This window comes from Rhinichthys klamathensis, unplaced genomic scaffold, assembly GCF_029890125.1.
Source record: "Rhinichthys klamathensis goyatoka isolate OS25496 unplaced genomic scaffold, OSU_Roscu_1.1 h1tg000098l_1, whole genome shotgun sequence".
Lineage (NCBI taxonomy): Eukaryota > Metazoa > Chordata > Actinopteri > Cypriniformes > Leuciscidae > Rhinichthys > Rhinichthys klamathensis.
This window is the reverse complement of record NW_026606637.1, coordinates 4315620-4331960: the sequence shown is the minus strand read 5'-3', so window position 1 is coordinate 4331960 and position 16341 is coordinate 4315620. Positions and strand designations below refer to the sequence as shown.

The following is a 16341-nucleotide window of genomic DNA, read 5'->3' as shown; positions in this document are numbered from 1 at the left end:
TTGAATATGTTTCCCCGCGATGCTGCCCGGGCTAGACTCTGGCTCCGGGTGGTTGGTTTTCCATCAACGACGGACACATCTAAACGTGTGTGCCGCAAACATTTTTGAGCTTCGAGAATTGGAGAATGGTGGACTTCGCCTTGTTGACAACCAATGCAGGTTGCGTTTTGCGAGCAGTGTTGGGGAAGTTACTTTTAAAAAGTAGTGTTTTCTCGTTACTCGTTACTTCTTAAAAAAGTAATCCGTTACTTTACTTAGTTACCCCCTTTGGAAAGTAACTTTTTATGTTACTCGTTACTTTTACGTTACTTTTATGTTGCTTGACTTTGGGCAGAACCCAATATCTGTTCCTAAATGTGTAGGCCTACATAAAATTCTACTATGAACTCTACTTATTGAAAAACTAGAAAAAAAAACTAGAAAAAAAAGAGAGATTTTGAGATAGAAAAAAAATATATATTTATTTACATAACATTTGAAAAACCTGTATAAACTGAACACCAAAGCACAATATTAACTATTGAGCGGTGGTGACGCGTTCATGAAAAATGTCACAAAGAACCGGCAAAAGAAATGATTATGAATATCAAATATAGTAAGGAGACATTTCAATTGTTTATTAATAAACAAGTGTTTTCTTTGTCAGTCAGTGTCGGCTGCAAAGATAAAGTTGACGATACTGACTCGCGATCTTCACAGTAGTGAACAGCGCCAGAGAGAAATGCACATTTCATATGGATTACATAAACAGAGAGTCTGTTTTCTCTCGTTTTGAATAGTTTTGTTTTAAAGTACACATTTCAAGCTTTCTATATATTTCTCAGATCTTTGAGGCAAGTAGCTTGCGCTAAGTTTCGGTTCATTTATGAGACGAGCTCAGTCCACGCACCGGCACGGAGCTCCTGAGAAGTCCTGATTATCTTGCCTGCTATATTTACTGCTTATTTATTAAAGACAATTGGTTGATGAAACATTGATTAAAATTAAGATACAATTAATACAAAACGAAATTCACTTTAATGAAAGGCTTTCTACAAAAACAAACTTAATGAAGTGGTCAAAATCATGTCTGCCCACTCCATTTGTCTCCCGATTCCGCATCTTATGCTCTTACTCATGCTTTTCACTTTTCATATAATCAACATTGATGAAATTAAAAAATAAATTATTTTATTTAAACATAAATATGAAACTAAATCGTTTTCTTTAATGACTAGGCTACAACACGTAGGTCTATACAGAGAAATTTAATATCGGAGCGGGATTTGAGCGAACGCCGTCTTACTGTAAGCATGTGGGGGTAGAGGTACGATTTTCGAGCAATCATCGAATATTATTTTGCTTGATATGCCAATCCTTAATATTTGGTGTTTTAAATGCCTGTTTGAGGTCTCTGTGAAAGATTTAAAGCAGTCTTTTAGTGCCGCTTTCAGAGCGGTCAAGTCCGAAGAACTGTTACGTCCATAACATTGTTTCTTTCCTCATAAATGCGAACATGAAAAATTCAATACAATTCATATTTTATGTTCTGTGGAGAGCCAACCCTTCTTCATCCGGTGGGAGTATTACTTTTGGTTTGCGCAGTGTAATTCACAGAATTGATTGCTCTGCTACCAGCCTCTGTCACGTACCATGTGGAGCTTGTGACTATTGCAAGCGCGCAGCTGAGGAGACAGTGTTGCTGTCAAATCTGTCCATGGGAAAAGTAACGTTGTGCGGAATTGAAAAAGGAACTACGTTTCGTTACCAAATTTTCAGTAGTAACGCGTTACACTACTTTTTACCCGAAAAAGTAGTTGCGTTACACACAACACTGTTTGCGAGTGATGCGGTACCAAGTCCCGAGGACTTTTCTATCCCTTCAGAGGTGTGTGTGTGTGTCTAAAATGAGAAGTCATCCACCTCCACAGAGCCATCTTTATTATGGGGGTTCAGGGGGCGCGTAGATCTAGGCTATGCACGGAACTTTTTTTTTTTTAATTAATTAAATTAATAATTTTCAAATATATGTATAGTGTCTATAAAAAACTATATATATTTTATAAAGACATTATAATTATACATGTAGCCTACATTAATATGTTCTCAATAGAATTACGATTACTGTAGGCTTACTAGGCTAATATAGCAGGGCATTCAGTTACTTTTGAAAGGACAATAATAAAGTGTCGTATTTCATAAGACTTTAACTTTGCCAGCTAAAAAAAAAAAATCTAGCATTTCCTCACGTTTTACCACTGCTTTTAGTGACAGTCGATATGCATGGGATACTGGCGATGACAGTGATGGCCTTACCACACCCCTTCTCACAGCCATCCACGCCCATTTAAGTTGCATTTTTCAAAAAGATTGTGAGCTAGACTTGAGCTGAAAGAGGGGGGTTTCATGACCCTTTAAGAATGAAAATGAACCCAACCCACCATTCAAGCAATTTCCTCTCCAGAATCGCTGTAATTCTAAAGCGAAGGTAAAAAGTGCACGGCCGCATGGGCCAGCACCCGCCATTTTTTAAAAAGCTGTGTAAACACACAGATTATAGCCTATTTATTTACTCCACAAACTAACTCTATGAACATGGAAAACAGTGATAGAAGGACCTCTTAACTTTACGCTGAGGAGAAAATCCAACGCAACTTTGAGGGGACCAAGAGAAACATTATACAGTAGTCAACATTTGAAGTGGATCAAAAAAGTTAATCAAAGTTGTCCTAAGACAAGAACGGGTATTGTTCAAAATTCATGTATAACTTTAATGAAAGGTTTTGATCCACTTCAAATGTTGACTACTGTATATTTCTGCTCATCTAGCAACCCTGGACATCAACCACACGGCATTCGCTAATACCTTTTCATTTACTGTCTACTTTCTTTGTATAACAGTTCTATCTAATAACGTGTTAGACAGACCGCAAACTAATCGAACACGGAGAATGGGAGCACTATGATCAAAATAAAGGTCGGCTGCGCCGTCAAAATAAAAGTCACAACGACAGGAGCGGCTTACGCCACTTCAGAGTTCCTACTGGCTGTGCGAACGCAAACAGGAAAATGTTACTAGGGGAACCATTCGTTCTCGGGGAACCACCATGGTAGCTAGTTCCTGGAACTAACCGGTGCAAAAGCCCCTATTGACTGCACAATGACACTGTAGGTCTGACCTTAGCTAAACTTGCACCTGCATTAGGGTGCATCAAATTTGAATGGGAAATTTTAATTTCAAAATGTCAATTTGGCTGGCATTGCATTTTGTTCCAATTAACATAAAAATGACTTTTGCAAAGTTTTAAGGAATTCAATTGAGATTTAGGGGTGCCCCCTAACACATGAACTTTGGCGAAATTTCAATTTTTAGTCTAATTGCCAAAAGGTTGACCTGGGAATGTTGAGTACAGTGAACTTTTAAACAGTAACATATTCTATAGGGTTATAAAAGTAAAAGTTGTTTGTCCTATAGACAAAATGAATGGAGGTCAATCGGACATGTTCACGTGGCCTTACCCTGAATTTTGTGCAGCATGGATGGATGTCGGATGGATGTCTAGTGGCTAACTCACTGGCAACTAACAGGGCCTAATGGTAAGAGCTGACACTAACTAAATTTTAAACTTAATTGCTCAGTCTGTGCCAGAGTCTGCTCCACTGAGCAACATCACCAGGGACAAAGAGAGAGGAAATGGAACCTGAACTCTGAACCTAACCAGTGCGTCTCCCCCAGAAATGTCTCCCCACCCGCCACCCAAAAGTAACCGTCCTATTCAGGGATTGGCTAGGGATTGGTTTGCGTTTGCAGTGGCGAAGGTTTGGCTGTATGTTGCGGTCATGTTCAACTGCCTGCAGCACATTCTTTCCTTCACATTCTGCTCCTTCCTTGACACTGCGACGAAGTCGGATGTGAGCTTGACGCCACGATCGGGACACAGTCATTGACCACGTTCATTGCACGTACATTGATCTCACTGTGAAAACCTGGTTCAGGAGGACCTCACCAATGTGGTGCCGGCACCCAGACCAAAGCAGTGGTCGACCCAGTGAGAGCTGTATGGCAATGCAGGCTGCTGTGAGATGGCCGGTGTTTGACGCAGTGGTGTCAAATGCCATGTTGTGTCAACCGGGCAATGATCATTCCACATGCCTCATTGGTCTGCTTCTTATACGCTGGGACACCAAGCAGTTTCAGCCGCTCTGTATCTCCAATCACTACTGTAAAACGCACCTCCAACTGGCGCACATTGCTGAGCATCTGTGTTAACTTGCTGTCCCAGTGTAGGGTGCACAATGGAGGTGGTGTCCACTGCTTGTGCTGTTCCTCACTGATTGTCTCCAGCACTTGGCGTCTTGCTCGGTTAGCATTTGCGTAAGATGCAGAGAGATGTGTACATTCACTGCCTGACTCTGCAACAAGGCCACGTGTGAAGGCAGCCTGTTGCATTGGTGACATCTTCAACCTTGTAGCCAGAGACACGACACTTGGTCGGCTAAGGATGTCATGTGGAATGAAGACGTTTGTCCAGTCTTCTTATGCTTGTGGGATGGTTCGCCCTCAGATGGTGGATATACTGTGTTAGTATCCTCCTCTGTCTCCTCATCACTCTCCGACTCCAAGCTGGACATTGCCGTCATCTCCTCCAGCTCCTTTTCACAGCGGGACTGCCTGGCTGCTGCGGCAGCTTGACGCTCCTCTCGCCTCTTGAGCTGCAGCTTTTTGTCCAATACACCAAGGGCCGGTTTCACAAAGATAGACTTTGACTATGGCTTAGATATAGTAGATAGTCAGACTTCACATAGACATCTAAATCAGACCATTGCACAAAGCGCTTAAGACTCTGACTATCTTAAGTAGGACTACACTGCAATGCATTCTGGGTAAAATAAGACACTTTTCAAAACAAAAAACATGGCGGATCGAGTAAGCGCATTCATCCGCTCAGTGCAGTTTACCCCAGCGGAAAATATATGTTTGTTGGAGTAGTATAACAGTTACAAGGACATTTTACTTGGGAAATTTAGCAGAGAATGTAGTAACAAGATGAAATGTTTAATTTGGAAAGGGCCATTTTCCCTTTGCTTTTGGCTGTTTGTAATGTAACTGATTGTTACTGTTGGTTGCCAAGGTAACAGAGTCCTAGACCTAAGTTAGCCTGGGGGGGGAAGGCGTCTAATTTTTTTGGTCTAAATTAAGTCAGTCTTTATTTTTGTGAAACAGTCTAACTTGCATTAGACTAGTCTATGAGCAAATTTTAGACTTGTCTAACACTATAGACCGGTCTAAAATAGCTTTGTGAAACCGGCCCCAAATGTGGCCACTCTCTCATTCTTCATGCTGGCCAAGAAAGCTAGGTCTTCTGGGTTATCAATCAGCTTTTCAACATTTGGAGGCCACAGTGGAAATGTGGCATCAAGTCTGCACTCCATTTTCTCCAATTGTTTCGCTGTAGTCTCACTGGAGCGATTGGCCTGGGCGATTTTCCGCAGCTTGTTGTTAGCATTGACTAAGTCTACCACCAACTACAATGCTACTCTCAATAAACATGAGTCATCTATACTGTGAATATGACATTGTCCACTCTAGAATACTGTTGATGTTAAGCTTAATAGCTTAGCTAACATAGATAGCTAACTGTAGTTAGCAAACTGTTGCTAGCTAACGTTAGCTAGATGTAATGAGCACCAAATACCTATAAATATGACTTAAATGACTTATGATAAATAAGTATACAAAGATACAATTCCAGATATGATAGTAATATGTAATAATACATACCAAACACAGAAAGATCACCTCAAACAGAAAGATCACCTCAGATTTCTTGAGCTGTAGTATTGTTTACCTCAGATCTCAATGGCGACCATTGAGCACTGTTAACCACTTTATCCAACAAAAACAGATGTGCGGTGGCACCCCTAAATCATCATGTACTGGAAAAATATTTTGCATTTGTTGTTTCTACATATATTGGAACACTTTTAGCACCCAGCCATATCAAAATTCAAGAATTGTGTTTTTTGATGCACCCTAACCTGCATAATATAGAAATCTCTTCTTTGGCCTTCAACACGTGATAAATGTTTCAAAACAGACCATGCCACTATCAGGGAGTAGCTAGAAGATTTGATAAAAACTGTGGATGAGCTAATTAAAAAGAGTTGGAAGGTACCCAAGTATATCAGCTTTTTTGTCTCCACCAATAAATTCTAAGCTTTGGCATCTTTCTCCACGACAATACATGTTAAGTGCACCATGATGCATATGTGTCTGTGTTATAAATGGTAATGCTAGAGGACTCACTGGACTCCTGAGGTCTGCAGACAGAATCTGTTTACCCTCCACATGCTCTTTGAATCTCCGCCGGGCCTCCTCCAGAGTGGCCTTATGCCCCGCTTTACCCAGCTTCCCCAGCACCAGACCTCGCAGCAGGGCGTCCAAATGCCCTGAACAAGAGACGGGAGAGGGGCAACAAACGAAAGAGCACTTCATTTGAATGTCTCATGACAAATGAATGACAACTAATCAACCAAAAAGCATTGAGCTAAAATAAAACAAGATATTTCACGGTAAAAAGGGATTATTGTACCATGCAAACAAACGTTTGTGTGAGAAACAGTCCCGATTCTAGACGAATGTCTGACCGGTGCGCAAGTGCAAATACTTGTGATACAGAAGTTGTGTCGAGAGGATCAATTAGCACATAAATATACTAATACCAAATGTTTTAACTAGTAATTTTCTTACTTATTGTGAAAATTAAATGTGCAAAATAAACTCATCCCTAGAAATTGAGGGAAAAAAATCCCTCAATTAAGTAAAACAAAACAAGCCATTAAACTAATATTTAAAATATATAATCTTTATGGTGTTTCTACATTAGTTTGGACCCTAATGATCTGATTGTAATTGGACTGGTAGAACAGTCGGAATAAAAAAAAGACACATGTAACTACGTCAATCGGAATGATTGGCCAAATCCAATTTAGATTTCATTCGGATTGTAAGGGGTGGTTTAAACCTGTTCTAATCCGTTTGATAGGACACGTAAACACTTGATCGGATTGAAAAGCGAAACTGGAAAGCAATGACGTAGAAATAGCGTATTGACATGTGTAATGAGCTGTTGTTGTTAAATAAAGTGTCATAAATAACTGTTGTGTCATTTTAAAATTCCCCTTCCACTCATCGTCTGTGAAGTGAAGCAGGACAACATCCCAACAGTTCTTGTTTCGGACTATCATCCACAGACAACCACACTTGTTATGAGCGAGGGAAGGGGTGTTTTTACTGCTTGATAAATATAGGCAGCACAGCGCAATGGTTCATGTGCTTGTCGTCTCCTAATTAGGACCCGAAATATATAAATATTAAGTCTGCTCTTTAAAACCCCCCAAAAAAAGAAGCAATGTAAGAAAATAGTATGCGCAAACAGCGAGAAACTCTGTATATTCGTGCAGTGTGCGCATGTCACAAAAATCTATTCCCATTTGAAGCTTGACAAACACGAACACTTTTAGCGTTCATTAAAACTACATTCAAATTCATTCCGATTGAAACAAAAGGTGTCCATGTAAATGTAGCTAATGTGAAAATAAGTATTTATTACAATATAAAAATGTACTAGAAATTTTAATGTCAGATATGATTAATTACAGAAAATAGTATATTTTTTTAATTAATATTGACAGCACTAATATTTATATATTTAAAAAAAAAAAAGAAATACTTGAAGGCTACATGACATTTTAACATTTATATATAAATTTAATTTAACTGATATTAATATATACATTTCTAAAGATATTTACATGAACTTATCTTAATAAATGAGTCTAATCAATAACATATGTTTTTGCATTAGTATAAAAATTGGTATTGAATATGAAAAATGCAATTATACTGATACTGGTATTGACTACAGGAAATTTGGTATTGTGACAATCCTAACCCTGACCATTTATTCAAAGTAAAAAAAAAAAAAAAAAAGGCTTGTGATACTGCCATGGTTATTACATCCTAACTATGAGAACATTAACATATGCTCATTGCTCGCCCACATTTATATATCAACTCACATACAGCATTTAGCAAATGTGTAGGTGAGTTATCACTCATTGCACATGTAAAGATATCAACCAATATTGTTAACATTTAATATATAAATGTTATATAAAAATGGTATAAAGGAATGAGAAAATTGTCATGTAAGACTAAATTATGACTTTTATAGTATAAAAAAACATTTGCAAACAAATCGACTTTGGAGCAAAAAAATGCAGAATATGGCCCCTTTAAATGTACAGTTGACACATTTATCATGAATGATGTTCCAAACCTGTATGACTTACCTCTGTGGAACAAAGTTTTTTTTTTTCATTTAATCAAAGTTAATGGGCTCAAAAGCTTCAAATTACCTTCTTTATATGTTCCACAGAAGAAAGTAAATCAAACAGGGTTGAATTGACAATTATGATCGTTTGGATTTTTGGGTGAACTATCTCTTTATGAATTTTGAGTTCTGGCTCTCACCCTCTCCGGCTCTGCTGTCCCATCCCAGCTTCATGCCGATAGGGGTGAAGAGATCTCGAATGAACTCCTGGATGTCCTCGTGGAAGTCAGTGTGTGAGAGCAGAGAGGACAGAACACCCAGATTACAGCTCAGGTCACTCCACACCGTGTAGTTAGGCTCATTCACAAATGCTTCCATCACCTTCAACACCTCCACAGTACTGATCATACCTGCTCGAGCCTGAGGGCATGACAGAGAGAGACAGCACAACACTATTAAAAACAGAAGGTGATAACAGACGGAGAGGAGAGACAGAAATGAATAATGATATTGTTGAAATTGCTTTTCTCAAGAAACCTTGCACTAACACTGAACACAATGATAGCGACAAAAGAACTGGAGCCTATAAAAGAGCTCAGTGCAACACCAATAGTAAATCAATGAAGCACTAAGACAAGCACATAATACACTTCAGAATTAGTTATATTTGTAAAAAAAAATTATGTAATACATTTAATTGGATTTTTGGTGCTGTATGAATACATCATTATTATAAAAATCAACCGAAATGGGCCAATGGATATTAAAAATATTTGCACCATACAGTATCTGATAACCACTTCCAAGAAACTTTTATAGTTCCAGCAAAAATTCAACTTAACATTTCTCAGTAGTCTTGTAACTTTTTTTTTTTTTTGGAGCTGAAGTTACAAAACTCACACGATTTGATTTTTAATTTATAATGTATTATTGAGACCTGGAGGCTTGAAAGCACCTGACTTCCATAAGACTGTGTAACTTGACTCTTCACTCAAGTCTTCATCATAAATACTTGAGAACTGACTCAAGGTGGAGACCTGAAACTCTACTCTGACTTGCAAACCAATGATTCAGGCTCATGTGTGGAGTCTCACCAGAGAGAAGAGGTCGTTTTGCAGACCCAGGCGGTCCACAGGCAGCAGTGTGAGGTCTCGGATACCAGGCAGAAGACTCTCCAGCATGGCTGAGCTGTACTGGATCCTGTAGAATCCTACGGTACCTGGATTAATCTGCCCATGGAAGAAAACAAACACAGTTTGGACATATAGATTGCATACATGCTGTTGTTTTACAGGGTTCCTACACATTTTTCCAGACCATATTTAACAAATGATTCATGCAGCATTATTTGGTATATAGTGCAATCATATATAAGTATACGTTTTTTCCCTCATTGGTTTTGTCGAAGTGATAGCATACGCTTGAATGATGAGAAGAACCTAAAACACTTTATAACCTGCATTTTTCACCTCTGACCCATCGGTTTGACGATGTAATCGTGGTTTGATGTTGCATGACCACCAAACAGCAAAGTACAGTCTGAATTAAATGATTGTTTGCTCCTTTATCTGTTGCTGGTTTGAGTGGCACATACACATTCTTTAGTGAAGTTCAAAAGAGACTCCCTTATGGTAAAGAATCACTAAATGATCACTAGATTTTGCCATGAATTCACTCTGCTTATCTGTTACATTTATATTTAGAAATTCTTTTATATTTTAGAAACCTAAATAGGGTAAATAAATAGTGTGTGGAAAAATATTTGTGTTTCCAGACTGTTTTCTTTTTACATACTTTTCCAGACCTGGTAATAGGGGTGGGCGATATGACCAAAATCATGATATGAGTAATTTTATTTCACAATAACGATATTTATCATGATACAGTTATTTTTGCTTTGAATAAGGTTATGATATCAAAATGTTTGATTCCTTTAAAATTGCATAATACTTTCAATTCTGTTCAATTTCAATATAATTTAAAAAACCAATACTAGTCTAAAAAAACTCTCAAGCTTAGCTTACTGAAGACCAGTAAACTGATAAAGAGCAAAGAAAAGAAAAAACTACAATAGAACAAAGACACAAATGAAATAGAAATACCTGAAAAACTTCAAGCATTAGAATTACTACATAAAATGTATGAAGTAATCGAACGCATCATAAAACAATGCATTGTCTTTACTGTGTAAATTAAATATACATTTATTCTTATTATAGTTACAAAAGTGATTCAGCCTAGAGCAGTGAGAGATTCTCTCTCTTTAAATTTTTTTTTTTTAATATTAAAGGGGGGGTGAAATGCTGTTTCATGCATAGTGAGTTTTTTACACTGTTAAAGAGTTGGATTCCCATGCTAAACATGGACAACGTTTCAAAAATGAAGTTGTAAGTTTGATGGAGTAATTATGTTCCAAAAATACTCCTTCCGGGTTGTCACAAGTTTCGGAAAGTTTTTTTCGAATACGGGCGTGTGTGACGTCAGAGTGGCCGGAATTTCCTTATACGGGTCTTAAGGGCACTTCTCCCGGAAGGGCGCGCGCATCTGTAGCCTAGTGTGTGCGAGAGTACGCCTATGCCCATCAGAGCGCTGGGCTCGGTCGGCTGCGCTGCAATTAAAAAATGGCACCAAAAAAGTGTGTTTTTGGTTGCCAGGGCAAGACAACACTGCACAAATTTCCAAAGAAGCCAGCGTTAAGGGACCTGTGGATGGATTTTGTTTTTCCAGAGCAGCAACGGAGTTGTGCAAGTGTTTTTGTTTGTTCCCTTCATTTCGACGGTAATAGAGGAAATGACTAGCAGTTTGAGCACCATTTTCTCTAGTACATTAGATATTGTTGCACCAATTAGATCAAAAAAGGTTAGAGAGAAAACTAAAGCACCATGGTACAACAGTGCTACGCATGCTATCAAGAGAGAAACTCGTAACCTAGAGCGTAAATGGAAACAAACTAATTTAGAGGTCTTTAGAATCGCGTGGAAAGACATTATAAAAAAGCTCTAAAAGCAGCCAGGGCTGAGCATCTCCGCAAACTAATAGAAAATAACCAAAATAATCCAAGGTTTTTATTTAACACCGTGGCTAGACTAACAAATAAACAGACATCCCCCGAGCAAATTATTCCGTTACAGTATAGCTGTAATGATTTTATGAACTACTTCAATGAGAAAATTGAAAACATCCGAAACACAATTGTAAATGTACAATCCTCTATGGTGTCTTATGATTCAGCCTCAATTATCGCCCCTCAAGAACAACTACACCGCTTTACAACTATAGGACAGGAAGAGCCAAATAAACTTATCATTGCATCTAAACCAACAACATGTTTATTAGATCCAATACCAACTAAATTTCTGAAAGAAGTGTTACCTGTAGTGGAAGAGCCTCTTCTTAATATTATTAACTCGTCTTTATCTTTAGGTCATGTTCCAAAAATATTCAAGCTGGCAGTAATAAAACCTCTCATTAAGAAACCGCAATTAGATCCAAATAACTTAGCAAATTACAGACCGATTTCAAATCTTCCATTTATGTCTAAAATACTAGAAAAGACTGTGTCCGCTCAATTGTGCTCTTTCATGCAAGAAAATGAGATATATGAAAAATTTCAGTCAGGATTCAGACCGCATCATAGCACAGAAACTGCGCTAGTTAAAATTACAAATGATTTACTTTTAGCTTCTGACCAAGGCTGTATCTCAATATTAGTTCTACTTGATCTTAGTGCTGCGTTTGACACTATCGATCATAAAATACTCTTGGATCGACTACAAATCTACACTGGTGTTCAGGGACAGGCATTAAGCTGGTTCAGATCGTATTTATCAGACCGTTACCATTTTGTTTGTTTAAATGGGGAAAAATCGAAGATAACGTCAGTAGACTATGGAGTGCCGCAAGGATCGGTGTAGGGCTGTCAACTTTAGTCGTTTAGTCGACTAATCGGTCGATGCCGTCTTGGTCGACTGACATTCTTTTTGGTCGACCAGTTGCATTTTTTTTCTTTTTTTTTTACCAATAGAAAGAAATTTTCAATGATTTACTCCTTGATATTTATTCCTTTATAAGCAGTTATATATTACTGTATTCTAAATATAATTAGCCTATGGTTTATCCCCAACTTTAAATGCTTTAATTTAGGCTATTTTGTAACAGCGCCACAGTTTAGCGCACACACATAGAACACTCGGTTCGCACCTGTGGCTGGCTGCGCTGCTGCTTCGCGCTCAGTAAGGGATATAGGTAGTTTAGCTGTATTCATTCAGTTAGAACGCTACTTGTTTCGGTTTTTATGTTTTTATACACTATGTTTTTATCTCGATGCGGCGTGGACGCACTTGGAAAAAAAAGAGCGCGTCGCACCGCGACCGCGTTGCTTCCATCATGAGCGCGCACCGCGCGCCTACATTTGAAATCGAACTTGAGCGCGCAAAAGACGTGAGCAGTCCCTTTAACGGCTTTATCATGCTGACTCAATAGATTGTGTTTTCTTGATATGTTTTTATTTTTATTTGTACACTTGACGCATTTGAAAATAGCCTAAATAATGTAACAAAACGAAAATAAACCTATATGCGGTCCTACAATACAGCCTATTATTATTAGGATTGTTTTTTAGGCTCTTTGGGGTTTTTTTTGTGTTTGTTTTAAAACTCCCTGATCGGCTGGACAAAAGTTAACCCATAGCTTTGAAAGACAAGTAAAGAAGAATATATTATACAGCCTGTAAACGAGAGCTTTTGTTAGGATTTTTCATTGTGGCAGATAGCAGTTATATTTTGTGTAGCGTGTGGTGTGGTCAGGTGCGCGATTGTGACTGTTAATATAGACCTAGGACAGTGCTCCTCACTTTGCAGTTAAAAAAAATCACTTAATTTTCAAAGAATTGTATTATTATCATAGTTTTATGTATTTTTGATGTTTTTTCGTTGTTGTTTTATACATGTTCTATGACAATTGTTAAATGTTCAATCAAAACATCGCGTCTTTTTTTTTTTTTTTTAGTCGACTAATCGTTGCGCAGGACAGGACTTTGGTCGACTAAGGATTTCTTTGGTTGACTACAGCCCTAGATCGGTGTTAGGCCCTCTGCTATTCTCAATATATATGCTGCCACTTGGTAATATTATAAGAAAACATGGAATTAATTTCCACTGTTATGCTGATGACACTCAATTATATATTTCATCACGGCCAGATGAAAACACTAACTCATCAAAATTGACAGAGTGTCTTAAAGATATAAAATGCTGGATGACGCATAATTTCCTGCTACTAAATCCAGATAAAACGGAGGTATTACTTGTTGGTCCAAAAAACTATCCACAAAACCACTTACAATACAACTTTAATATAGAAGGATGTCCTGTTACTTTATCCTCTACGGTAAAAGACCTGGGTGTTATACTAGACCACAACTTGTCTTTCGAAAATCATATTTCATATGTTACAAGAACAGCCTTTTTCCATCTTAGAAACATTGCTAAATTACGTAACATGCTATCTGTTTCCGATGCAGAAAAGTTAGTTCATGCATTCATGACCTCGAGACTAGATTACTGTAATGCTTTATTAGCTGGTTGTCCTGCATCCTCAATAAACAAGCTACAGTTAGTGCAAAATGCAGCCGCTAGAGTTCTTACTAGGTCCAGAAAATATGATCATATAACACCAATTTTATCATCTCTACACTGGTTACCTATCAAGTTCCGTATCAATTACAGCCTCAATTATCCTGTTTAGCTCCTGTGTATTTAATGGACCTTCTATCGCCCTACAATCCATCGCGTTCTTTAAGATCACTAAATTCGAGGCTTCTAGTCATTCCTAGGATATCTAAGTCCACTAAAGGAGGGAGGGCGTTCTCACATTTAGCTCCTAAACTCTGGAATAGCCTTCCTGATATTGTTCGAGGCTCTGACTCGCTGTCCCAGTTTAAAGCTAGATTAAAGACGCATCTTTTTAGCCAAGCATTTACATAATGCTTACCTTTTATAATACTGCTGAATCAGATCAAATGCATTTAATACTATAAAACTTGAATAGACTGTAGGTTATCTGTATAGGTTGCATAGTATTTGCAGTCATTACGTTCCTGTGTATATTGCATGAAAGACGGGTGGTTGGGCAGATATTGTGTTGCGGTAGGTAGTATGCCATACGGAACCGTTGTCCACTGAAACTGCCTATTCACGCACCAGTGGGGCTCGACAGCCTTAGTCAACGGGTTGGCGTGTATGGTTGGGTTGCGGAGAGATTGTGAGATTGTGGTTAGGTCTCAGCAGCAGGAGGGACGTAGAGGTCAGTAAGCTGGGCTGAGTTGAGTGGGGGACGGAGGGGGGTGATTTTGGGACGCAAGAGTCACTGTCTTCATGTTTTGTCATTTACGCCTGTGTTATGGAAATCATCATTATGAACAGCAGCTACGCTAATTATTTTCCCTTTGCTTTTCTGCTGTTATCTCGGGACGCGAGTCCCGAGAAAATGGCGTTCATCAGCTCCAGTTTGTATCCAGCCTCTCACGGAGACTTCAGATGCTCCAATCACAAAGCCTGTGAAGTGACGACTCAGCACGGGCGATATGGACTCTCTATGGTGGACGGCACTGATCCTCAACAACTCGTCTTAAGACCGGCGTGCATACTTGGACTTCCAAAAAATACTCTAAATGTTCCGATCCAATCTGACTTGTAATGCTGCCCGAATCATGCACTGTTCCTTCGTTGGCCAGAGGAGAACTGGCCCCCCGACTGAGTCTGGTTTCTCCCAAGGTTTTTTTCTCCATTCTGTCACCTGATGGAGTTTTGGTTCCTTGCCACTGTTGCCTTGGCTTTTGGCTTGCTTAGTTGGGGACATTTAACATTTAATATTATTGATCTGCCTTACTTAAGGTGGACGTTGACGCAATTTCTTTTAGAAACAAACTTTGTTATATTGTTTTCATGTTATCACTGTGAAGCGCTTTGATACAATCTGTATTGTAAAAAGCGCTATATAAATAAAGGTGACTTGACTTGACTTAATAGTTTTATAAACAAGGCCCAGTTCAACGCCGGATTTGCAGATCGCCTAATACTTCTTGAGTGGAGAAGTCTCAAATCTCATCTTTAGATGGAGCAGTCCCAACGATAAAGGTTCACGGTCGTGCGTTGGAACCGCAGGCGGTGAGTAAAACTGCTTCAAATGTCTGTGAGTTGTTAACTATCGGCGTGTAAGCACAGCAAGTAAACAACATGATCACATACAGTTAATGTATCTATGGAGCATGCGATGTATGGTGTGTGTGTGTGTGTGTTTAAATACATTTGTTTAGCTGGCCACTGTAGGTGTCAGTTTGTTTATTGTAAAAATAAATCATGTCCTCATAAACCACGAGTCTGTCTGTTTACAAATGTTGTAAAACTCGCGCTTGACATGGTGTTCTAAAAACACTGCGCTCAAGTTCAAATCATTTCTATTTTTAAAAAACCGCTCGAAACCTTATGTTTTTCACCCATTTCACTGTCCATCTCACGTTTTTGTGAGCAAAAACGCGTTCTGTATGAACGAGCCCTTAGTATTGTTTAGATCCTTGTTCTGCATGGGATTACTATCTGATTATTAGCCATGGTTTATTTTCGGATGTCACTCACAGCTTACAGACGCTCTCAACGCAAAAGCTTTGCGCGCTCGTGTTGTGATTATTTAGCTCCGCCCACACGGCAAGCCTCCACCCGCTCGGGTTTTTCCGGAAAGACTCGGTACAGCCTATCTTTCTTTTATAAATATAATAAAACTAAAGACTTTTTGGAGATATGAAGGATGCAATACTACTCTATAGGTACTCAAGATGAACATGAGATTGAGTGAAACTGAGTGTTTCACCCCCCCTTTAATAATGACAGCAGGTAAATTTGGATGCTGTCACTTTAAGACAGACTGTACGGATCCAATAAACTCGTGTGTTTTCTTTCTCAACTGTTTAATTTCACTTAAGACATAAATTACTATGTTTATTTGCAAATACATGGTCACTTTGACACAT

The 16341-nt window shown here is 38.6% G+C and overlaps 1 protein-coding gene across 1 annotated transcript in view; it reads right to left on the bottom strand.

Annotated features, from left to right (window-relative positions):
- The window catches only part of npepps (aminopeptidase puromycin sensitive), a 33008-nt gene that overhangs the window by 5324 nt on the left and 11343 nt on the right, over window positions 1–16341 (bottom strand). Inside the window, exons 16-18 of the mRNA XM_056252730.1 lie at window positions 9410–9544; window positions 8516–8735; window positions 6287–6429 (exon numbers count right to left, since the gene is read on the bottom strand). Of these exons, the coding sequence (XP_056108705.1) occupies window positions 6287–6429; window positions 8516–8735; window positions 9410–9544 (498 nt within the window). The remainder of the gene's footprint in view (window positions 1–6286; window positions 6430–8515; window positions 8736–9409; window positions 9545–16341) is intronic.